The following is a 23,892-nucleotide window of genomic DNA, read 5'->3' as shown; positions in this document are numbered from 1 at the left end:
TTCTGGGCTCTCCCTCCCAGAAGTGGACACAACTCCCAGAGAGGCCCTTGGTGAGAGTCCCTGCAGAGAGGAGCAACCACTCATCACAGCCCTTTATTGGTCTGGACTAGCTACATAGAAACCATCCGCCCATCCTTGGGCCATGCTCCTGGCCGGGGACGGCCTGGCTCTTGCCAGCCACTCAGCCTCCGCATGAACATGGCTTCTTCCAAGGCCCCTGGCCAGGCCGGAAGGTGGAGGGGCTGCTGAGGGCACCATGCAAAGGGCTTTGCCCTCCCTGCCCCCTGCTGAGGCAGGTTTCAGAAAAGGCCATTTACTGCCCAGTGGTGCTGGGCCAAGGGAAAATGATGATTTGGGAAGAGAGGGACAGGGTCGTGAGGGAGGCAAAGGCTTGGGATCAGAGCCTTTGGCACCGCTTGAGGGGTGCCCTGTCGGCTGCTCAGTGTGAGGGTCACTCCTTGTGCAGGCACCACACGAGCGTCTGGCCCACCCCTGTCATGCTCAACACATGGAAGCCCCTTCGTTCCAGCTTGTCCAGGACTATGCGAGGAGGGTCATTGACGTAGTACTCACAACTGTGAACAGAAGGAGGAGAGGGGGCAGCATGAGGGGGTGCATAGCACAAGCTCTTCGTACAAAGCCAGTATCTGCTAAAAACCAGGCCTAGTCAGGAATACTCATAACAGTGACTAATATTTGCTCGTGTCTTCCAAGTGCCAGGCTAAGTGCACATTCTCTGCCTCATTCCTCTGCTAAGCACTGTGTGCATTATCTCATTCCTTTCAACAACCTGAGGAAGGCACCATTATTATTCCCATTTTATAAATGAGAAAACTTAATTGTAAGTAGCTTTCCTAATGTCAGAAGACAATAGAGCCTGTGTTAGTCTGATGAAGCTCCACATGCCCTGGGCTGCTCCGAGGCGGTTCAGAGAGCCTGCTCTCCCCAGGATCCTCCCCCAGGCTTCTAACCCCTCCTGCTGCCCTGGCTATCCTACAGTCCTGGAGCAACAGGTTGGTCCCTAAAGCACCTGACTGGGTGCCACGCCCTAGCACAGAGAATGCTTGGTTTCCCCTTCTTTCAGGATGAATTGATTCTAAAGGGTCTTCAAGTAGATGAATGCTTCATGGCAAAGGGATGGGGTTGGCTTTCAACATTGACCCAAGCTGCTGGCACCAGTTCACCTCCCCTTTGCCCCCTTTGAATTGGGGCTCATTCTGGGAAGCCTTCTCAGGAGTTCCAGCCTGGGGAGCCAGGGTTCTTCCTGCCTACAGGGTAAGGAGAGGGGCTTAAAAGGAAGCAGCACTCACTGTTTAGACTAGGAGCTGTGTAAAGGATGCCAAGAGAAGAGGCTGAGTCCCCAGGCAGCTGGCTGAGCTGGAAGTAGGACCCAGGCTGCCTGCCCCCTGTTTCTAGGGCTTAGCTTTGTTACTTAGCCAGCTCTTCAAAAACAGAAACGTTTCCCTCTGTGCCTATCTTGATAGGCTCTAGCTTGGAGATAAGAAAGCAGGGTGAGCAACAGCCCACTTACTCAAGTCTTATTTCCAGGAAATTGGACTTTGTCCTGGGTCTTAACTTTGTCCTTGGGCTCCCCGGTGAAGGGAGGACCAATGGGAAAGCTTTCAGAGCAAGCCTGGGGGGCTGTGAGACTGTGGACAGGACCAAACCTACAAGAGGACAGAACCCTAGGAGACAGGCAGAGGGGCTCTGAGACTGGGCAGTGGCATTGTCCCTGGGCTTGGTGATGTGTAAAGGGAACAGGGACAGGTCTAGGGGCAACTGAGCAGAAGGTACTTAGGAATGCCACTACTTACAAGTTGTTTCCCAGGACACTTCTTTTTGAAGCCCCCAGATGCCGCATCAGCTCGGGATCCGAGTACTCGTCGCCCACCAGTGTGGGGCCCACCTCCTGCAAGGTAAGCCACAGTGGCTGCTTGGCTGGCTGCCAGGTAGAGGTGGAAGGTCTCACCTTTCCTTCCTCCCCTGCCTGCTGGCCGGGAACCAGCTTCGGGTAAAGGCTGGATGGAGTGGTAAGGGACTTTGAGGGCTGAGCACAAGTGGGGAGAGGGTAGAACCAGTCAATCTGACCACGCAATGTGAGGCTTCCCTAGCCCCTCCAAGCTGAGCTAGTCAGTACCCGGCTACTGGCACCTTCGTGCCAAGTACCACCACTTGTGTTTGTGTATGTATCAGAATCACCTGGAGAACAGAGATGAAAACATGTCCATACAAAAACTTGTACAGAAATGTTTGTAGTAGCATTATTCATAATAACCAAAAAGTGGAAACCTAAATGTTTTTCAATGGATGAACGGATAAATAAAATGTAGTATACCCATATGATGCAAGAAAAAGGAATGTGTGTTGATACATACTACAATGCATATGAACCTTGAAATTATGTAAGTGAAAGACACCAGACACAAAATACCACATATCACGACAAAGTAGATTAGTGGTTACCTGAGGCTGGGGGACTGGGGCGCGGAGTGGGAGGTGGCGGGAATGAGGAATGACTGCTAAGGTGATGGAAACGTTCTAAAAGTGACTATAGTGATAGGTGCACAACTCTGAATATGCTAAAAAACCCAAAACATTGAATTGTACACTTTAAGTTGGTGAATTCTATGGTATGTGTATTATATAGCAATAAAGTTGCTAGATTAAAAGAATCACCTGAGGGGCACTGAATTCCCACACCTCAGGCTGAGTGTTTTAGGAAGTCTGGGAAGGGGCCCAGGGGACCACATTTTAACAATGACTAGTTCTCAAACCACTGCCCAAGGGCACTGCCAAGACCTCTCTTGTCCTGTGGTGTGCCTGCCTGTTTGTTTCCCCGATGGATCACTCAGGCACTGGGGAGTGGGAAGGGGCAGAGGAGCATCCTGCTGCCCAGCTTGGGGACCTAATCATACTATTCTGAAGCTAAAAGTGCATCCTTCTTAGACTGCATTTAGACCCCTAAATGGAGTTCTCCCCACCTCTAACCCCATGGACAGCAATCTCCCCTTTCTTGAGGAGCAGGAAGGTCTTTTCTTTCCTAAAGCCTCAGTGACAGCTGTTACTTGAAGTGCCTAAGGGTGCAGCTAGTGGCTGTAGGTGGACCAGGCACTTGGCATGGATGTTTTAGCGTCTTGGCATGTCCTTTTCTTTTCCAAACATCTTTTCCTCGGGTTATTTCACGGTTTTCCCCCTCTGCGGAGCAGGTCTGTGTAGGTCAGTGGGTATTGCACGTATGAGGCCAGGGCTTCCTGAGCCCCTGTCAGTGCTCGGCCCTCTTGTGGACAGGTAGGGCAGGAGCCACAAGCGCCAGGAGCTCGTTGGGTCGCAGGGACACACACACCTGGGCTCCTTTATGGCGCTGGAGGCGTCTGCCGGCCAGAGCTTCGAATCCCGAGATCCAGGCAGAGTAGGATCACCAGCCTCCCTCCCCGCGGCCTGAGGGCGCTTGTCTCAGGCGGTTTTTGGGCTCAGCATCCGGAGGGCTGCCAGGGAGGGAGGCGCCAAGGTGCGGCCATAGTCCCTGAGGTCCCGGCCCGGCCCTAACTCCAACTAGCCGGGCAGTGGTACTCACCATGCGGGTCTGAGTGCTGATGAGCAGGTAGGGCATCGTGCGTGCGCCGCGGCCAGGCTCCCACCTTGGGCTTTGGGCTCCGCTGCGACCCCAGCCTCTCGGGCTCCAGGATTGCAACCCGCAGCCCCCAGTCCCGTTACTCCGGCGCTGGCTTGGGGCATTGCCAATACCAGGGCGCACAGCCCGTGACCGCCGCTGGCCAATCAGGAGCGGGCGCCCCTGACGCGCTCCAACACCCAGAGATTCAGGGCCCGCCCCTCCCCCAGGGCAGCGCACAGGACCTTGTGGCGCCGCTCGTGGTTTCTGCGGGGATCCAGCCTCGTGGAGGATGTGTGTTGTACGGGTACGCTCTGGCACCCGAGTCCTGGAGGTGGGAATGACCCTCCGGGCTTGGCTGGCTACCGCGGGCTGTGGCGCCAAGCGCGCCTGTTGGCCTTGCGCCCTCTTACTGCAACATCTCCAGTAACAGGTTCCAAAGTCCTGCTGGTCCCCGTCCCCCGTTCCAGTTAAGCAGAACAGGGAGCAAATGGCGACCCCACTGAAACCTCCCAAGCTCCTGCCCACCGCACTCAGGGATGCCTCTAAAGCTTTTAGTGGATCCCCACTTCCCACCCCCAAGACACGTTCTCCAGAGACTCCTTCAGCAGAGGAAAGACAGGGGTAGGAGACTTGTGGCTACAGCTAAAATACCACCTCTGGCGCGCTGTGCATTCTCTCCTCTCCGACTGTAATTCCTAGCATAGCGGCGGGCCCCTGCATTTCTGGGGCACTACATGTAAAGCTGTAAAGGAACTAAGTGCTTGGCTGGATACAAGGCCTGGGGAGAATTAACAGAATCTGGCTTTCAATTCAGAGAGCTTCCAGCGAAGCTGGAGAGACGTGGCGCGCACACAGATCACAAGGCAACACCCAGAGCAAAACAACCAACCATCTCCGGACCAGTCACCTATGAGAGGGCAGTGAGTTTGCTTCGGTTCGTCCCTGCCCTCATCTGGATGTATCAAAACCTGACAACTCAACATTCTTTGTCTTGTTGTGATTAGTTCTTTTAAAAACAAAACAAAATGAAAACAGCCTGTAACCTGCCTGCCCAGCCACTGAAAAATTTTAACTTCACCTAAGGTCTCTTATGGGGCATGCTCTGAGGTCCCTTGAAAGTGGAGTAAGTTTTTGGTTGATTCTGTTAACGAAAGTTCTAGAAGAAGTTAAGAGTTTTATTCATATGTGATTTGCAAATGAGAGTGTAGACCTTGGTTTAAACCAGAGAGACATGCTCTGAGGTGGAAGGGGGAGAACAGGGTTTTTAAAAGGGATAAGTTGCTAGCAGGTGATCATCAAAGAGACAGGTTGCTAGAGGAAACAAGACTGCAAACTTACATCATTCATTTTCTAATTGGTGGGGGCAACTGGACCCAGTGGTCAACAAGTGGGACCTGTGATACAGAACAATGGGTAATCAAGGATTAGCCATTTGTCAATGTCCTAGTTCTAGTCCAGCTTATAAAACAAAGCTTTTGGGTTACTTATCAACAGAAATCAAACAGCACAGACAGACTTTGTTCTGCAGGCAGTTTCCAAGTCCAAGGAGCAGAGTAATGCTCTGTAAGCAGCCTCAGAATTCAAACCGCAAGAATCTAAATGTTGGGCCACAGGTTATGAAATAAAGTTCTTATAAGTCCTTTATTCATACAATGGAAACTGTATAGCAATGAAAATGCTCAGTGAAAAAGCAAATCTTGGCATAATATAGAGCAATTCTATTTACATAAAGCTTACAAACATAAAACTAAACAATGTACTGTTTGGGGATAAAAATGTGTGGTCAAATTATAAAGAAAAGTGAGGGAATGATAAATGTAAATTCAGAAAAGGGTTTATCTCGGAGAAGAGGATGGGGACAGACATTGAGGCATCTTAAAAGGCAAAAGCGATGTTCTTTTTCTTATACTAGGACATGGGTGCAGAGAGTTATAAATGTACTCAATCTTTAGATGTGTATTATAAATATTCTTTTGTAGTCGTTAAATAATTTATAGGAACAATTTAAAAAATAAGAACAACTTTTTAAAGGGTCAAGTCTCTTAGAGGTTAGACACAAGGGATAGATAAGGCCAGCATTCCAAGGCATTTGACTATGTTACTTCTCTTGGAACAGCCAGGTAGATGAAGGTCATGTTCTGGGCAGACAGCAGAACAGGAGTTTGGGGGCTGCTCTGCTTTTCTCTCTCAGAATAGCCTGTGGAGGAGTAGGGAGGAGACTGAAGGGCAGTGCATATCTCAGGCTGCCAGGGCTTTATTACATTTGCAAAACTGGTCTACAGATGCAGCATAAGATAGAGAGCTCTATTCAGAATAACCCACCCACTGCTGATTGCCCCTGGCAGCCTCACACCCGGCAGATAGCATCTTTAATATCATGGTGGTAGGGGGGAAGGGAAATGAATTCTCTCCCTTGTTTTGCCCATCTGGCTTTGCCTCTTGCCACAGTTTATCTGGCAGATCTTCCTCCCTCTTAAATAGAGGAGAAATTGTTCTTCCACAACTCAGCTTTTCATCATGAAAATCATCGTCAAAGTGGCAGGGCCTGGATATTTGTCATTCCTTCTTTCCTTCCTTCTTCCATTCAGATTTTATGGATGGCTTCTACATTAGAGCTGTGCTAGGCACAGGGGACATGGAGATGAATCAGGCATGAACCCCATCCTAGAAGAGTGAACTATCCAGTGGAGGTAGACAGACTAGAAAGCAAATAGTCATTAAATCAAGTTTAATGAAAGTAACTGAGCCTCAGGAGCAAAGAAAGATAAAAAGATTAATTCCATCAAAGTGGTGGTTTGGAAAGGTTTCCCAGAGGAAATGAATTTTTATTCCTTCCAAAATTAAGTTAATATTTTTTCTTATTACAAAAGAAACACATCCTTATTTCAGAAAAATGAGAAAAAATACAGAAAAAGGATATTAAAAATGCCTATGTTTAGTTGTTAACCTAAAAATAAAGGCCAAGTGAGGCAACAAGCATTTAAGATCAAAAAGAAAATTCTGGAAGCACTGATTCAGGCAGAAGCCCAAACGAATGTTCTGATTAGGAGACAAGGGCAAAGGGTATTTATAAGAAAGGTGCGTGTAAGCTAACATAGTGATGCTAATCATAAACAATGTTGTTAATTTTCAGTCCATAGTCATCAGTCCAATAGACAGAATATTTACTTTCTTATCTTTGCAAAAATGTTTTTTTAGGACACAGCTGCTTTATGCCCAGTCCAAAGGTTAATTTACCCTATTCAACATTCCAAAGGTTTGAGGCATAGGATATGCAAAACAATTCCTCTGGGATGGCAGCTCTGGCTCCATTTTAAAGTGGTTCCATTTATATTATTTTTGTTACACATTGCAGCATTATTTACAATATCTGAGACATGTAAGCAACCTAAGGGTTCACTGACTGATGAATGGATAAAGAAAATGTGGTACCTATATACAGTGGAATACTACTCAGCCATAAAAAGATGAAATATTGCCATTTGTGACAACATGGATGGATCTTGAGAGTATTATGCTGAGTGAAATAAGTCGGAAAAGGAAAAGGAAAAAAAAACATGATTTCACTCATGTGGAATATAAAACAAAAAGTAACAAACAGAATAAAAACAAACTCATAGATTCAGACAACGGAATGGTAGTTACCGGAGTGGAAAGAGGGTTGGGGGGAGGGCAAGGTGGATAAAGAGGGTCAAATATATAGTTACAGAAGGAAACAAGACTTCAGGTGAGGAGGACAGATGTCAAATTATAATCTTGTACACCTGAATGTTATATAATGTTATTAACCAATGTTACCCCGATAAGTTAAATAAAAAATAAAATTAGAAAAACACCCTTTTCTCACAACCAGGACAATTACAATTAATTCTCTAGTGTATTTCAAGAGGTACTAATTGAAATGAATTCTTAAGAATTCTTAAGTAGGAGGTATTGGTGAAGTTCTATTCCTTAAGCTGTGGGGTAGATACTTCATTGCTTTTAAATTATTCTTTGCAATGTACATATACATAAAATGTAGTTATATCTGTAAGTTAATATAGTATCTAATCAAAGATTTGTAGAGGACTGATCTAGATATTTTGGTTGTCATTAAACTTAATTTTAACTCTTAAGAAATGCTGACAATAAAATTGGAATCGTCTATAAAACTGTTTTTAGTTTCTAAAATTACAAGAAGTTGCATAAAATCATGAGTAAAATGGAATTACATAAGAATCTGTGGGCCATGGGTGAGCACAGAAAAACCGATGAACACGGATTAAAACAACAACCTGAAAATGGTATTTGAACCAATTCAAGCAATCAGAGATCCGTGTAGGTTTTAACCTCACTCAAATGTTAAAAAATGTTATCATTAGAGGAACGAATTTCATTTACATTCTATAAATGGAAAAACAGATTATAACCTTGTCCTTAGTTAATGTAATAACGACAATGTAAAATTTAAGGTTTTTGGTTTGTTTTTGTTTATTTTTTAGTTGGGATGTGCATCTATGAGTTTTTAAGTGTATATGGTAAGAGTATTTAAGAAGCTGGCCCTAGGGACTCAGGGACCTCTTATGGCTAACGAACAATTTATCTGTTCAAATTTGAACTGCCAAAGGCACTAGTGTTTAGCAAGTGGTTTGAGTGAAAATGCATAAAGAAATTAAGCCAAAATCAAAAAAAGTCTGAGTTATGACAGTAAGGAAAGGTGGGAGAGGGTGGTGTTCCCAGGTGAAAATGGATCATTCTAGGCAGAAGCAACAGTAGACGCGAAAGTAGAAAGATATTCTGGGACGACCAGGTAATCTGGTGTAACTGGAGAGAAATGGAACCTCAGACTGCCAGCCCGTGGGAACTACTGCTCTGGCAACCGCCGAATAAGTCCACTTTCCCCTTCTCCTCTGGGTTCCATTCCCCTTTCCCGCCTCCTTGCTGGCTCCGCCCTTCTGGCGGCGCCCGTGGCCCCGCCCTCAGCAAATAACACGGCCTGTGGCGCAGCCTGGAGTCGTCATCTCACCGCGCCTTCCTAGCCGGGCGCGGGGCTGATGGCCCTGTTTAATGACGTCACGGCCATTGACAGCGAGGGGCGGCGGTGGCTGCTGTCATGGTGGAGAGCAGCCGGGTGAGAGTCTGAGTTTACCTCCTGCCAGGCCAGGGCACCTTCAAAAGGCGCAGGGGAGGCCAGGAGTTTGCGGCCAGGGCGGCGGGTTTGTGGTCTGCAGTGTCATGAGGTTGGGGGAGGGTTTGGAGACCCAGAAACTCGACTGCCGGATCAGGACTAGGGGGCGTGTTAGAGGGGAAACTGGTCCACGCTGGGTGAAAGGTGCGGTGCTGGGGCACTAGGACTGGTGGAAACCTTAAGGTCCGGATTGGGGTGAGGGGAGTCAAGAGCTAAGGGTTTGGGCAAGGAGATATCTTCAGGGGTTCAGCATGGGGGTGGGTGGACCACACTCACTAATCTCTCTCCCCACGCCCGCCTGCTCCCGGTGGCACACGCGGGCTGCAGGTACGTCATGTCTAGAACGGGGGTCTTGGGCGGCGCCTGCTCAGGACTGGGACTGCTGCTGGGCACCGCCGCAGGCCTTGGATTCCTGTGTGCCCTTTACAGCCAGCGGTGGAAACGGACCCAGCGCCATGGTCAAAGCCAGCTCCTGCCCAACTCCCTGGACTACACACAGACTTCAGAGCCCGGACGCCAGGGTAGGAACTGGTCCACTGGGACCGCAGGCATGCTGACGGATGGGCCTGAGGTCCAGGCTGCCTTGCCTGTTGGACAGGACAACGGAGGGGGATGCGAGAATTTCATCTTTTTGGAAAGCTTATTGAAAAGGAAAGCAGTCTCCTTCTTCTGTACTCATTCCCCTATAATCCCAAGAGAGTATATCGTGAAAAGGCTATTTAGCTTTCGCTTTTAGTCCTTGCCACAGTAGTGCTTTATGTGTATTAAAGGCACTTGGTTAGTGCTGGGTGGGGTGTTTAGTAAGTAGAGGAAGAGTCCAAAAGTAGGCAAAAGGAAACATTAGTCTTGTAGGAATTAAAAGTCTTGAGGTTTACATATTAAATTGTGTATTAGAATTTGAAGGGATCTTGGAGACCATCTAGTCCAAGTGTTCCTATCCTCCTTATGATGAAATCAAGATTAAAAAAGATTGTGTAACTATTCCAAGGTTGTCACATCACAATTAAGTGGCAGATTGGGCCTGGTCACCTTGTCCTGTGGACTTTCCACAGTATGGGGCAAGGAGTGCACTTACTTCACTTACAGTGAAGCTGAATATAGTTGGAAGCCAGCCACAGCTGAAATGAGTAGTGCCTTTAGTTTTGCAAGATTTTCATAGTAAATTAACTCATTTGAGTAGAGTATCTAGGGCTGGTTCAAACCTCATGTTTGTGTAACAGAGGAGCATTCCGATCATCTCACCCCGTGTTAATTGGGAATGAGTGTTTTATCTGATTACCAAATGCCAGGTGGTTTAGATAGTTTTAGAAGAGTTTTCTAAGAGTTATTACCTTAGATTGAAACTGTCAGCATTTTATAACCTGGTAGTAACCTAGTGTTGCAGTGTGCTTGTCTTTCCTTCCTTTTCCTTGTATTTTGTTTGTAATTTCTTAGCAGTGGTCTTTCTTTGGCCGAGGTTGAGAGAAAGTACCTATGATTCCAGGCGTCTTTCTTGTTCTACATTCTTGAGCGTGGTTGAATGTGTATTGTAATCTCGCCTAGATTGTTGTTAGATTTTCTTAAACAGATTTATGTTTGCTTGACTGTGGGTCCTGCCTATTTTCACATTTTCCAGTATAATTGTCTTAGGTAGCTATTAGTTTACTAGCATTTACTGTGGGAATTTACCTAGATCTCAATGCAGGGCCTGTTTTTCCAATGGGTTTGGATGGGCTTTTCCCAGTGTACTTTTCTGTCAGTAACTGTCCCTTTTCTCTTTGCCACTCTCTGATGATAGTAAATGAAGTTCTTGAGAGGAATTCAGGTTTCCTTTGCTCTTCTTTGTGAAATAAAATCAGAATTTGAGCTCAATTTTGATTTGGCTGTGTAGTTGATATTGGCTGGTATTATATTCGCACTGGTATTATATTTGACCGGTGTATAATACATAAATGTATATGCGTTTGTGCACTATGTACAGGCATACCACATTTTATTGTGCCTTACTTTATTGTGCTTCAGATACCGCGAGTTTTGTTTGTTTGTTTTTTTTAACTCTTCCAATTGAAGGCAAGATCCTCCACCAGCAAAAGATTATGATTACTTTACTGCGATACTTGACTCATTGCAGTGGTCTGGAACCAAATCCCGTATACCTGTAGCTAGGAAAAGGTTTTTCTTTAACAGGGCTGCTGTCCTGCCTTTGAAAAGGTACCTCACTTTTGCAAGAATTTTACATTATCTGCTGTGGTATGCAGTGCTGCCAAAGGCCCTGCTGGGGAAGGTTCTTAGAACAGAGGACTCCTGTTTAGAGATTGGGACCTTGTTGTTTTTTCTGGGTAGTTACTTGGGATTCATCATTACCAGAACTTAGCTGTGAACATATACTTTCTGAGCCATAAGGGTCTTTGTAAATTGAACTCCAAAGAGTAGCAAGTGTTTTTGAATTCTAGGTGCAACATCTTTTCCTCGCTATGTCCCATGGGCGTCATTGTCTCTTGTCCTCCTTCCTTCAGTGAGGCCATTGCGGGCAGTCCCAGGTGAGGCTGGAGATGCTGCAGTGCTGCCCAGCCTTCCACGAGAAGGGCAGGAGGAGATACTGGACCGCCTGGACTTTGTACTGACCGGTCTAGTGACACTGCGGCGGGAGGTAGAAGAGCTGAGGAGCAGCCTGCAGGGGCTTACTGGGCAGATTGTTAGGGAGATCCGGTGAGTAATGCGGCCTCCTCTCCTGCCTCGTCCCCTGCTCCCAGCTTTTCACTGCCCCTATAGCTTTTCAGCTGAGCTGTGTTCAGGCATTTGCTGTCTGTCCCTAAGGAGGAAATCAGCTTTATAGCTTCTCACCTAATTGGCAGGGAAGCTATAGGCTTGGTACCTTTCTTTACACAAATTTCTAGCTGCTTTTGGGGCCTCATGGTCTGTTGTAACAGCTGAAATGCTTTGTTCTATCTAACCTGGTCTGCCCATGCAGGGTGGGTCCAGAAACCTGCCCTTGTTGTTCTCCTGAGTGGAAAGATCCAGGATTTTCTCTGTTCTTGGCCCTTTAATGAGGAGCAGTAGTAAGATGCTCCCTCATGGTGAGGGGAAGGATAGGCTGGATGGGGACTAATGCTACCCTCTGGAAAGATTAATGCCACCCTGCTTTTCAGGTCCCACATGGAAGAGAACCAGAGAGTGTCTCGGCGGCAAAGGTTCCCGTTTGCCCGGGAGAGGAGTGACTCCACTGGCTCCAGCTCCGTCTACTTCACGGCCACCTCGGGAGCCACATTCACAGATGTAGAGAGCGAAGGAGGGTGAGTTGTCTCTTCTGTAGGCAGCTGTGGCTCCAACCAGGTTATATTTTGTAAAAAGTGATGTTTATCAGTGGAAAATTCACAGCAAACTGCTCTAACTTTTGGAACAAGGGTATGAATAAATAAAATACTGTACAGTGGAAATAAGAAAAGTCATCCACCTTATGTCATCCAGACGAACAGAAATTTTAACAGTGACTATTGCTTACATCTGTTTTTTTTCCTCGCAGTAGGTTTGTTTTTTACATAGTTGTGTTTATTTCTCTTTTCCTGTAACATTAGTTGGGCATTTACTTATGTTATCACAGGACTTTATTTCTTTCACCGAATGGCAGAGCCAGGTTACAGAGCTCTCTTAGCACAGAGTGTGCTCCCCTCTCCTTAAAAGTTCTCTTCCCACAGGGCAGGCTTGCGCATGCTCCTTTGCCGACTGTACAGGTGGGATGTGACTGTCCCGCGTAATTGGTGGCCCAGCAGATCTGAGCATAGGCTTTATTGTGAGAGAAGGGCAGCAGGCAGGAATCTTGTGGACAGCTTCTAAAGTTGGTCAGACTCAGGGCTTTTCATTTTAAACCACTAGTGCCATTTTGAAATTTTGGTCCCAAGCAGAGTCTGAATGAATATCTTTGTGGTGGTGCCTGATGCTGTCGGTGGCACCATCTGCTCTTTGCTGCTAGCTCCAGTCATCCAGGTGGCCTACATGAGGTCTAAAGGCTGATCTCTCTTTGGTGGCCTCTGCAGACCTTTATTCCTCCTTAAGGAAAAGATAGGCACAGAGAACAGCCAAGCCTTCTGTCAGGTCAGAATTGGCAATTTAGCTATAAACATGCAGAATCATCTTTGCAGCATTGTCTCTCTTTAGCTCAAACACCTTATAATGTTAACTACCGGTTATTCTTCCTTTGTGACAGACACTGCTTAGCACTGTAGAGGTATCTCCTCACTTAATCCTCACAAGATCCTGTGGAGCAGGTACTCCTTTTCTCCGTTTCTCAGAGCAGACTTGAGGCTTAGCGAGGTTCGTTGCCTTGCTTCGGGTTGTACAACTGCCAAATGCAGGCTTAGCCGGGCTCATTTGCAGGAGTGTGAGGGTCTGCATTCTGAGGCATGGCTTGGTCATCAGGGCACAGAAGAGCTTTCATAAGAAGACATGTTGCATGCAGCCCTTGAGAATTCTTCCTGTTGACCAGGAGCTGCCACAGCTCACTGCCCATAGCAGTGTGTTCAGTGTATCTTACTCATGAGATTTCAGCCTTGTTTTCTAGCTTGGGCCATTGTATTCTACTTCTCCCTCATTTGGTTTTCTAAGAAAATTAATAGTATTACTCTCTTTTTCCATGTCACTGCCATTGGACAACTGTGCTGGATTTTATTATTGCTCAGGTGTCTCCTGAAACAAGTGAAGTCCTGGTAAAGAGCTTAGTCCTCCATCTGTGACTACTGATGCCTGGGTTATCTGACCTCTGTTATCTGTATTCTCGAGGGCTAGCAGAAGTGGCCCTTTTCAATTTACCTAATAATTCTGGGCTGAGAGATGCTTCCAGAGGGCTGTTTTAGAGGAGGGGCCAAATGAAATTAATATTTGACACATTTGGATTGAAAAGGACAGAGTAGTTGATAGTAGGCCGAGACTTAAGGAGCATCTTTATGCAACCCAAAGAAACAGGTCACTTGGGCAGGGAACTGACATTTGAACTTTGTAAGGCAGTCAAACAGGAGAGGTTACAGCTCTGCCCAAGATTAGGACTGTAGAACTAAAGACCTTTGATGATTTTAAAAAGTACAAATTTTTATGGGCAGTGAGAGCCAGCGTGTTTAACCAGGAAAGCTTGTAGGTGCTCACTGGGGCTCCCAAGGCCATAAGGGGTAGGACAGGCCTTTCAGCCACCTGTGATAGGATGGGAGGAAGGGTGGCTTTCTTAATTAAACTCCAGCAAGCTCAGCCCCATGACAGATTGTGTGGCATGTGGAAGCTAATGGGTTATGTGACGCAAGACTCTGGTTTAGCTGGGTGCCATCTAGGGCAGTGGCCATAGTGAATAATTCTTTTTGCCATGGTCAGTGCCATGTAGGTCAAGGAGGAATTCTCGGAGACCACAAACTCTGGAATGACTTTGAACATGTGGGCCTAGAGGAAGGAGTGCCTCTGAGGGATGAAAGGATAAGAATTTTTGATGGGCTACTCTATTCCACTAAAAGCTGTATTCCCATTTTCTTTAAAAAAAAAAAAAAAAGCAACTTTGAGCTCCCAGGGGATCGACTGAATGTGGCAGGGGCAAAATCACTGTGTGGGTCTGTGAGCTTGTTTCCTGAGCATTGTACCAGACATGGCTTTAGTCCCTTCCCTGTTAAAACTCAACTTGCTCTAAAACACCAGATTCTCCAGCAAGCCTTCCCAGGTGTCCCAGCCAAGAGAGGTTGCCTGCGACCTCATCTTCTTGGGCAAGTAAACAGAAAGGCCACCCCTCTTTCTCTGGTAGATTTCTCCAAGGGCTAGGTTGGTGATGTAAGAGGTGTGAGAACATGATGTGAATGTAGGGACGGCAGCCCATGTAGCTCTAGCACCTGATCAATCTCTGAAGCCCTAGAAGCCCATGGGGCTGGTGTTGGTATTGAGCAAGTGTTTGCCTGCTCACTGTGTGCCAGGCAGTGGGGCTGTAGATTAGTGAGGAAGAGAATCCTTAAAGTGAGGCTGAGGTGCAAAAATAGGCCTTCTCACCATGGCGCCTTGCTAGAGCCTCCCTGCCCCACAGGGCTCTACCAGCTTTCACTGTGGGTGGCAGTAAGCCTCCTCCTGACTTCTCCTTTTCCTTCGCCTTTAGGACCCGAAGAGATCACAGCATTGCAGGAATTTCCTCCTGGCTCAGCTCCCTGGAGAGACTGTGCTACTGTTTGTACTCCAGCAGGGATAAGAGCAGGGGTCCCTCCCTGGGACATTCCTGATTTGAACTGATTGGCCAACGCAGCCTTCAACCCAGAAGGGAATGGGGCCTTTCCTTCTTTCTAGCAATGGAAAGAGATGAGGCTCAAGTTCTCCGCGCCAGATAACCTATTCACTCATTTAACTTTGGGCTTGGTTAGGCTGAGTAGGGGCAAGTTATTGTCCAAGACTTAGGAACTGGTTGGGAGTTTCTTTAGGCTGCTTGTGGTCTCACTCATCGCCACTCAGGTTGGTTGTGAAGATGATGCCACTTTCCTTGTCCCTTAAATTTGTGAAGTTTTTACTGCACATTGCTAGAGGGGAAAGATACTTAGATAACCTCTTAAAAAGCAAGGTGAAATTAAGATTTTAAATACCTTACAAGTTCCTGTAATAGATGTTAACTGGGGTCCCTTCGTTAGATGATTCTGGAAGCTCCTTGATAAAGCAGGAATCAGCATGGATTGGGAACCAGATATGGTTGCTCATTTGGTACCTTCTGGATGGAACCTACTTCCTTGTCGTCTCTGGCTTTCTGGCCTACAGTGTTCGGCCCCTGATGTTAGGCCATTTTGTATTTTGTTTGTAGCTATCTCCCTCATCTCTCCTTCAGTTGTTTTGCTTCAGCCATAGGGATCCTGCTCCTGTCTTTCATTCCAGGATGGAGGAAGGCTTATCCCTAAATGACCTTAAGATCTTCCTTCTGCTTCAGAACCTTCTGGCTTACAGAACCTGCTTTCTCTGCACTCAGTCTGGAGGGCTCTCTAATGTCTGGTTCTGGCTCCTTGAAATCTTACCTTCTGCGCTGCTCAGTTTTTGTCTGATTGAATTGACAGTTAGGAAAAACATCCCAATCAGCTGCTGGTGGAGGCCAAGATCTGAGAGAAACGTGGCTTCCTCTTTGGCAGATACACCAAAGTTGGGGCTCCCTAGGGGATCCCTGGCTTACGGTGGCCCCAGAGATACCTTTCCAGGGGTTCTGTTTGCATCTTTCTCCTCCTATGCTTCAGCTACAAGTGCCCTGCCCCAGCAATTCCCAAGGTTTCCAAGGGCTACTCCTCCTGTAGTTTAGGTTTGGTGGCTGACTTGGGAAGAGATCCCTGTTGAATTGGGAAAAAAAATGTGGATATTTGTGTCTGCCCATTGCCTCAGAGGCTAGCATCCACCCACGTTGGTTCTGGCAGGTGTCTTTGGCTGATAAAGGAAAAATGATTGACAGACTCCAAGCCTGGTGAGCCATTTATCTCAGGAGATCAGCTCTACGACATTAAGCTTTTTATCTTAAATGTTTCTATTTTATTTATAAGACTATATGCTCACTAAAGCAGTCATATATAATATTAAGAGATAGAAAAATAGTTACCTTTAATCTTCCTATTCTAGGATAGAAACATTTTGGTACACACCTTTCTAGGCTTTTTCTTTATTTTCTGGCCTACTTGGTGGTAGCTAAGCAAGGGGTTCTTGTATTGGTCTGTCACAGTGCCTCAATTTGGTCAATCACTCTGTCCCTCCTGGATCACTCTCCTAGCCCACAGTTCCCATAGGAAGCTTTTCTATATGACTAATTTTTACCCTTAAGTGGGGGGAATAGTTCTCGGTGCTTTAGACAACAAGGTCATGGAGAGTCCCTCTTTGTGGTCGGGGGACAAACCCTCGGTCTCTAAGGCTGAATAATCCCCTCCCTTCACCGTATCATTTACATTTCTTTGCCACAGTTACACAACAGCCAATGCTGACTCTGACTATGAGCGGGACTCAGACAGGGAGAGTGAAGATGGGGAAGATGAAGTGAGCTGTGAGACTGTGAAGATGGGGAGAAAAGATTCTATGGACCTGGAGGTAGAGGTGGCTTCAGGCCCAGTGCCCAGAGCCCTGGAGGCTGAAGGCTCCCCTGGCCTGGAGGATATGCTGCCTCTCCTGCAACAGGCGGATGAGCTGCACCAGGGCAATGAGCAGAGCAAGCGGGAGGGCTTCCAGCTGCTGCTCAACAACAAGCTAGCGGTGAGGCTCCAGCTGCCTGTGTGTCCTCCCTTCTGACCTCTGCTGCCCCTAGGGAATGAGGGCAAGCCACTGTGGCTACTGACCCTGCAAGGTGACAGGGGAAGGGGAATGAGGATGAGATGGCTGGTTCTGTACCTACACGCCAGGGTTGTATGTCCTCTCCCAAGGGGGTTAAACATTGTTCCTAGGGGCCCGGGTTTACCACCTCCCAGGTTTCCTCTGCCTCCTATAGTTCCACCTCCTACGGCAGAGGGGTGGAAAGAACTGGTATGTCCTTTTCCTCTTTTCCCTTGAGGAAGAGACCAAGGTGCCTGCCCTACTTGAAGTTCCAAGCATTAGTGATAAATATGTAGGTTATTCGATCACAATTCCCTTCTCAGGTTCATTGCCAGAATTTATGTCCTTTCTTGGACATTTTCACATTTTTTTCATTTTGTCAGCAAGACTTCTTTTGCTGTGTCTTGTTACATCTTGGAGTTGACCCTTCCTTCCTTCCCATATAGGCCAGAATGCCCTCACTCTGTAGGTAGTGCAATTTACAGGCTAGAGATAACATATGGCAAGTTAACTAATTGAACAAGGGAGGCTGTGTGGGGATGGAGGACTGTGTATAAGGCTGGCCCAATGTCAGTCAGCATTTCTAACACGCTAGCTTGGAAATTCAAACCAAAGCGGGACGGGGTGAGTGGGTGGGGTGGGTGGATGGAGGGTGGTCGAGGAAGGCCAGAGCCCCAGTTCTTTGTGGTTGAGGGTACAGGGGCCTCATCCCTCTCTTTTTCGTCTGTAGTATGGAAGTCAGCAGGACTTTCTCTGGCGCTTGGCCCGGGCCTACAGTGACATGTATGAGCTTACTGAGGAGGTGAGCGAGAAGAAGTCATATGCCCTAAATGGTAAGTGCTGACAGCTTCCTGGTGGGAAAGTGACTGACTATGGAGATGGAGACAGCTCATTTGGTTGGGGCCCAGGAGAACCACCAAGATATAGACTGTCAGGGCCTTTGTGGCTGTTACTCACTAGGGATAAAATGGCTCCCAGGGGACCCCTGCTTCCTTGAGATGGAACAGTCTTTGCTTCTCTGCACATGGTGGTAACACAGATGCACGTTTTTAGGAGTATTTGTATATTAGCACAATTTTTTGTTCTAACTCCCCAGAGTTGGTAAAACCTCCTTAATTGGAAGTTTTTGTTTTTTTGCTGTGGTTTGGGTATCTATTTTCAGTTATGGAGACCATAGGGCTGGTGTTCTAAGAATACAAGTGGAGTATGATTGAACACCTGTAAGGGAGAGTTTGGGAGAATACTGCTACCTTAGAAATTCCTGGGATCTACTTAGCATTTCTGTTGCTAAGTCTGTGCCCTGGGGTGTAGGATGTATCTGACTTATGCCAGGTTCAGAGCTTGGCCCTTTCTGGCATGAGGTCACTGAGAATCCTGGGACTTTAAAAAGTTCCAGGTTTCATGGGGAAGATGTTTTGTCTAGCCACACACCTCCCAAATCATGCACCATCAGTGAGTTTCCAGGTTCAGTTGTCTAAAGTGGATTCGTTTACTTTTTCACTTTTAAGTACAGCCTTGCAAACATTATCAAATCTTTGATAATGCAGAATCTGACAGTACCTCCAGGTCATTGTTCTAAACAAGTATAGAATTAGAAAGTCATGTAGAAAGAACAGGCCCGTTAAGTCGAATGTTTATTGATACAGATCTTCAGGAAAATCCCTGGAAATTTTAACAAAAGATGCTTAAGGCTTACTTACCATTTGCTTCTCTTTTTAAAAATTTCTGCTTTCCCTCCTAAATTTCAAGTGAGGATTCTGATCAGCTTTGGGTCTGATGTTTGGTATCTAGAGGAACCTTTCCTTTGCCTTTGATCATTGATCATTTCTTATTAGTACTAGTAGCCAGTCAGAGCCCTGAGGGGGAAAAGCAGCTATGGCCAGCACTGGTCTGGTCTGGCTTCCCAAGCTTAGCACCCTGGACAAATCTGTTCTTGCTGGAGATTAGATGACTGTGGAGCATACTGAAAAGCACTGCTCTGGGACACTAGCTTTTTAGGACCATCCTTGCTGGGTCTAAGGCTCTTCATTTTGTTTTGTCTCTAGAAGGTAAACTACCAGGAGGCAGCCATTCTGTGGGATCTCAGGTGATATTTGTTCACTCCTATGTCTAGCCTAGCAGGAACTGGTTCTCATTCTTCCTGTTATTTTCCCAGTGAGACAGTGTTTTGAAAGGGGCAGAGAGAAATCTCCTAAAAGACAGTGTCCCTCACTGGTGGTGCCACATGGTCCTCTTTGCAGAGGGGGATGTAAGGGTCTCATCAGTTATGTTAAAAATGTATTTGTTGCATAAACATTATACTATAATTACTGAAACATTTCAATTAGCCAGCCTACCATCTCAACACATTACTTTTATGCTATTTTCTCCATGTTCCCTTCCAAGCCCTCTCCATTTTAATCAAAGAAGTCCCATTTTGCAGGGTGCTATTTTCTCCAGTGTGTAGATGTGATGGCCCTCTGGAGGGCTCTAGGCTCCTTGACATTCTAGGGGACCACTGTCAAGAGGTGTATTTAGGCTTTGGTTTCTTTTAGTCTTGGTGCCTAGAATACTTAGTAAGACTAAGTAAAAGTGATCTCTGGTCATACCTCAGTCCATTTGGTTCTGATGAAGAGCCTAGAGCTGTGACTGTTTTGGGATCATGGATTTTTAAAAAAATTTTATCAAAGCTGTGGACCCTCTCAATAAAATGCACATGTACCTAAAATTTAATACCACAGAGGGATTCACAGGTATCCAGAAGCCTGTCCACTGACTCCAAATCAAAGATTCTCCGGGGTCAGGTCTGTTGGGGAGTTTCAAATTGGCGTTGGGCCCTTTTATATTTGAAGTGCTATGAGCACATCAGGTGGGTGTAATAAAAACAAGGTAGCTGGGGCAGCTGATGAGAGATAGGGAAGGTGAGGTGAAGCAGAAGTCATTCTGGAGAAGCTATCTGCAGCTTTTTCATTCTGTTCAAGTTCACGACTATTTCCAAACAAGTCCAGGTTGGGTAAGCCTTTGTGAGAGCTGGAGTAGTCATTCTTCCCGTAGCCCCTTTGCAAGTGTGCTTGGGAGCACCTGTCAACTCTGGATCACCTTTATCCTACAGGAAGAGAAGAAGCAGAGGCTGCTCTGGAGAAGGGGGATGAGAATGCTGAATGTCACCAATGGTAATTAACATCCTGCAGGGTCCTGGGGAGAGCCAGCATGGGTCAGAGTGGAGGGCGGGCCCTTTCTTTTCTCTGCCCTGGCCTCAAAGCATTTGCCAGAGGAACCAGGAGAGGGAGCTCTGGCCTTTATTTCTGTATGCCCCACCCGGCCCCACAGCTGGGGACCCAGAGGTTTCTTTGGGAGGTGCCTTGGGGGTGAGACAGGTGAGAGTACAAGCCATTTTTCTGTTGGGGCTTGGAGAAACAAGCAGCTTTGTGAGTCACCCTAGTTACAAAACTTGTGGATTCTTGGCTCCTCAGGGAGGCAAGAACAATTTGCGGTTTCTCTTGCACAACCTCCTCTTTCCCCTTGCTGCGATCCCTGGCTGGCGGTGGGCTTTGCTTCTTTGCTTGGCTTGCATGAGGAAAGTGAGTTCACCCTCAGGAAGCTCAGTAGTCATTTTATTAGCTCACAGAAACAGCTGTTTGTGGTGTCATGAGAGACAAAGTTCTGCCAACTTATGTGGATCAAGGCCAACTTGTCTTGGGGCCTGGTTCCAGGACCTCAAAGTGTTAGTGAAAATGTTCCTTTCCTACCTCTCCCCCTGCTTTACTTATTTTTGCCCTCAGATTGTGAGCTGAGAGGCTGTTTAATCTGTTGCTGAAACTATTTCTGCAAGGGCTCTTCTTAAAGGCCAGGTCATTGTTTCTTGGGTATCACAGGTGCTGCTTCTCTTGGGAGCTCCCGGGCTGCCAAGGATGGAAATTAGCTTCATACTTTCTTAGCTCTTCTTGGGGAACAATTCTTTGGACTAAACATAGAAATAAGCCTCTGGAAGAACCTGACAAAATGCCTTCCAGATATTTAATGCATATATTAAAAAGCAACTTTGGCCTTTACATACTCATTTAATGTCAACTTCTAGATACAAGGCTGGAGGGATTGGGTAATGAGACCTGTTTTTGAAGACATAAAGTGGAAAGATGGCTGGCTTTGTTCCCCTGAGAAGGATGATATGACAGAGAGGGCTGAAATCAGAGGGCTTTCTTCCTCTGTTGGTTCCTCAGTTAACATTAGAAAGTTCTAGAGTGTCTCATCCCAATTTGTCTTTCCTATTAAAGTTTTTATGACACCTATGGCTGTACTCATTATGAGGGGAAATCTGTTGGGAGATTTGGACTGAGACCCTAAATATTAAGTATAAGAGAGATTTACTGTGGAGGACCCAACTGTTTTGTACTCAGTATGTGTACTTTGGAGAGCCTACCACTGTGTTTGCTAAAGACTATGAATTGGGATCACAGGTCTGTGAAAAGAGGAATTATATACAGATAGAAATATTTTCAGCTCTAGTTGAGGGTGCAAGGGTGAGAAGCAGTGCAATTAGGCCATAGGCCGGGAACCCATTTCTTATCCCTGAGCTTGCTACTGCTTTCCCCCTTAGGTATGCAGTGCTTTGTGGTCAGCTGGCTGAGCATGAGGGTATCCAGAAGCGCATCCAGAGTGGCTTTAGCTTCAAGGTGAGGAAAGGCTTCTCTTCCTTCCCTTGTGCTGGTCTAGTACATATTCCCTTCCCCATCTTATAGGAACATCAAAGGGTGTTCCTATAACCTCTATGACTTGCCCTCTTCCCTTAGCAACTGTGGTGTCTCATAGTTTATATTTTTCTCCTCAGGAACATGTGGACAAAGCCCTTGCTCTCCAGCCAGAAAACCCCATGGCCCACTTTCTCCTTGGCAGGTGGTGCTACCAGGTGAGCTGAATTCCAGGGCTTGAGGCCAGGGCTCTAAGTGTCCTGATCTCATTGCAGTGAAAACTTTGGAGCAGGTTCCTCAGCCTAGCTTAAGTGTCATTTTCTCTGAATGGTCATGTTACTGGTGATTGGACCCAGCCCTGTTTGAAACTTTTTATTCACACCTTAATCTTTTGATGGTAGGTCGCTCACCTGAGCTGGCTAGAAAGAAAAACTGCTAAAGCCTTGTTGGAAAGCCCCCTAAGTGCTACTGTACAGGATGCTCTCCAGAGCTTCTTAAAGGTATCAGGGAAGGGAGGGGTGGACAGCAGCCAAAAATGCCTAGGTAACCTGTTTTTCTAAGGACATTATTGGGAGGGGTTTCTCATAGGGGGTAATTTTGTCTGCCTGTTCTACGGGAAAATCAGAACCACTTGGAGAACTTAGAAAAAATATAAATTCCCAGACCCACTAAATCAGTCTCCAGGTAGAAAACTGGAAACCTCTATATACTTCAGAGCCTGATTTGAATTTGGGAATACCTTACAGAAATGCCTTCCTCCCTTCTCCAGGCTGAAGAACTACAGCCAGGATTTTCTAAAGCAGGAAGGGTATACATTTCCAAGGTAAACTCACTTGCCTATTTCAACATAGATGAAAAATATGTATGATGATGATATTCTGGGAACTCCTGAAAGTATACCTACTCATCCCCTTCTAGTCTCCTGGTGAGATTTCTCCCAGGTTTTCACTATTGTCTCTTCTCAGTGCTACCAAGAACTAGGAAGAAACTCTGAAGCTAGACAGTGGGTGAAGCTGGCCCTGGAGCTGCCAGATATCACAAATGAGGTAATGTTTTTAAGAGCTTTTCTAACACTGGGTTCCATTATTGAGTCACCATATGACCTTTACAGGAAAAATCTTCCCTAGGGATCTTATTTCCCTCACTTTTACATGTAGGTGCTATCACAGAGCTCAGAAAGGAAGCAAAGGGCCCTTCTGATTGGGTTCCAGTGGTTTGGGAAATGGTGGCTTAAATTTTGAGTCCTAGTCTTATTCTCTTGTCTCCTTAGGATTCAGCTTTCCAGAAGGACCTGGAAGAATTGGAAGCAGTTTTAGGAGACTAATCACATTTCAATGACCTTCATGACTTGAGAAATACCACTACCTAAGAGACCAAAATAGAGTCCTTGTACCCTTAGACCCAGGAGACCGAGTAAGATTGGTTAAGGGAGTGTACCGACTCTGACTAGTACGTGCTACCATTCCCCATTTCTTGCCTGTTGTCTACTGGTTAATTTATTCTAATTTTTTAATCTGAAATTGGGAAAAAGTACTTGAGGCATGGGTTTCTATTGTTCTGTCCCTTAAGCAAATTCTTGAAAAATCAAACCTAATTTGGCACCTGTCCTAGGGGTTGAGTGTGGGTAGAGCATTTAAGGCTGACTTCCAATGGCTGCTAAGGTGAATGAACTTCAAAGAGCTATATGAACAAAACAGAACTTGTACTCTCTTTTTCACAGATTAATATTCAATACCAAAGTATATAGTCCTAGGATCACACCCTACCAGAGTAAAAGGAAGGGCCCAGGCAGTCCATGGATATTGCCTTCTTGTCACCTATCATGTGGATTTCTAACTGTATGCCTGGGCCGAGGGGCTGGACCACTTGAATTCCAGTCTTGGCTGCTTTGGGAATGGCAGCAGGCTTATGAGACTGAAACTATGATCTGAGGAGTTGCCTGGAATATTTTTTGGCACAAACTTAATAAACCAAATATGACTAGAAATGACTACAGTCTTCTGTTATCAGCTCCTATTCTTGACACTTCCAAAACTTTTCTACTACAGAGGCTATTGCAGACAAGTGGAAAAATGACACCAAATAGTTTATAATAAGCTCTTTGGTTAATGCTATTTCAGTGAAAATTTTAGTTATATGTAAAATATAGGCAGAGAGCTGGTTTTTAGCTTCACAAGACCTAGTCCAACTAA

The 23,892-nt window shown here is 46.2% G+C and overlaps 2 protein-coding genes across 2 annotated transcripts; one reads left to right on the top strand and one right to left on the bottom strand.

Annotated features, from left to right (window-relative positions):
- Nucleotides 1-80: 80 nt before the first annotated feature.
- On the bottom strand, nucleotides 81-3,755 carry GCHFR (GTP cyclohydrolase I feedback regulator). The gene is made up of 3 exons (XM_016152248.2): nucleotides 3,575-3,755; nucleotides 1,815-1,909; nucleotides 81-575 (listed from the first exon to the last, which is right to left on the bottom strand). Exons 1-3 carry the CDS (start codon nucleotides 3,608-3,610, stop codon nucleotides 452-454), a joined length of 255 nt encoding a protein of 84 aa, XP_016007734.1. The 5' UTR covers nucleotides 3,611-3,755; the 3' UTR covers nucleotides 81-451.
- Nucleotides 3,756-8,606: 4,851 nt separating this feature from the next.
- Nucleotides 8,607-23,690, top strand: RMDN3 (regulator of microtubule dynamics 3). The gene is made up of 13 exons (XM_016152234.2): nucleotides 8,607-8,723; nucleotides 9,108-9,301; nucleotides 11,276-11,468; nucleotides 11,909-12,052; nucleotides 16,691-16,976; nucleotides 17,764-17,866; nucleotides 20,125-20,185; nucleotides 21,610-21,685; nucleotides 21,841-21,918; nucleotides 22,102-22,200; nucleotides 22,470-22,523; nucleotides 22,666-22,746; nucleotides 22,971-23,690. Exons 1-13 carry the CDS (start codon nucleotides 8,647-8,649, stop codon nucleotides 23,022-23,024), a joined length of 1,500 nt encoding a protein of 499 aa, XP_016007720.2. The 5' UTR covers nucleotides 8,607-8,646; the 3' UTR covers nucleotides 23,025-23,690.
- The last annotated feature ends 202 nt before the right edge of the window (nucleotides 23,691-23,892 follow it).

Source organism: Rousettus aegyptiacus, unplaced genomic scaffold (genome assembly GCF_014176215.1).
Source record: "Rousettus aegyptiacus isolate mRouAeg1 unplaced genomic scaffold, mRouAeg1.p scaffold_m13_p_3, whole genome shotgun sequence".
NCBI classification, from domain to species: Eukaryota; Metazoa; Chordata; class Mammalia; order Chiroptera; family Pteropodidae; genus Rousettus; species Rousettus aegyptiacus.
This window is presented reverse-complemented; position numbering and strand designations above follow the sequence as displayed.

Bases quoted from the DNA above. Each gene is read 5' to 3' on its own strand.
- RMDN3 (XM_016152234.2), top strand. From the start codon at position 8,647: ATGGCCCTGTTTAATGACGTCACGGCCATTGACAGCGAGGGGCGGCGG. The intron at 11,469-11,908 runs GTGAGTAATGCG...CCTGCTTTTCAG, and splicing joins CAGATTGTTAGGGAGATCCG to GTCCCACATGGAAGAGAACC. The intron at 12,053-16,690 runs GTGAGTTGTCTC...TCTTTGCCACAG, and splicing joins GATGTAGAGAGCGAAGGAGG to TTACACAACAGCCAATGCTG.
- GCHFR (XM_016152248.2), bottom strand. From the start codon at position 3,610: ATGCCCTACCTGCTCATCAGCACTCAGACCCGCATG. The intron at 1,910-3,574 runs GTGAGTACCACT...CTTACCTTGCAG, and splicing joins TCAGCACTCAGACCCGCATG to GAGGTGGGCCCCACACTGGT. The intron at 576-1,814 runs GTAAGTAGTGGC...TTCTGTTCACAG, and splicing joins AGTGTCCTGGGAAACAACTT to TTGTGAGTACTACGTCAATG.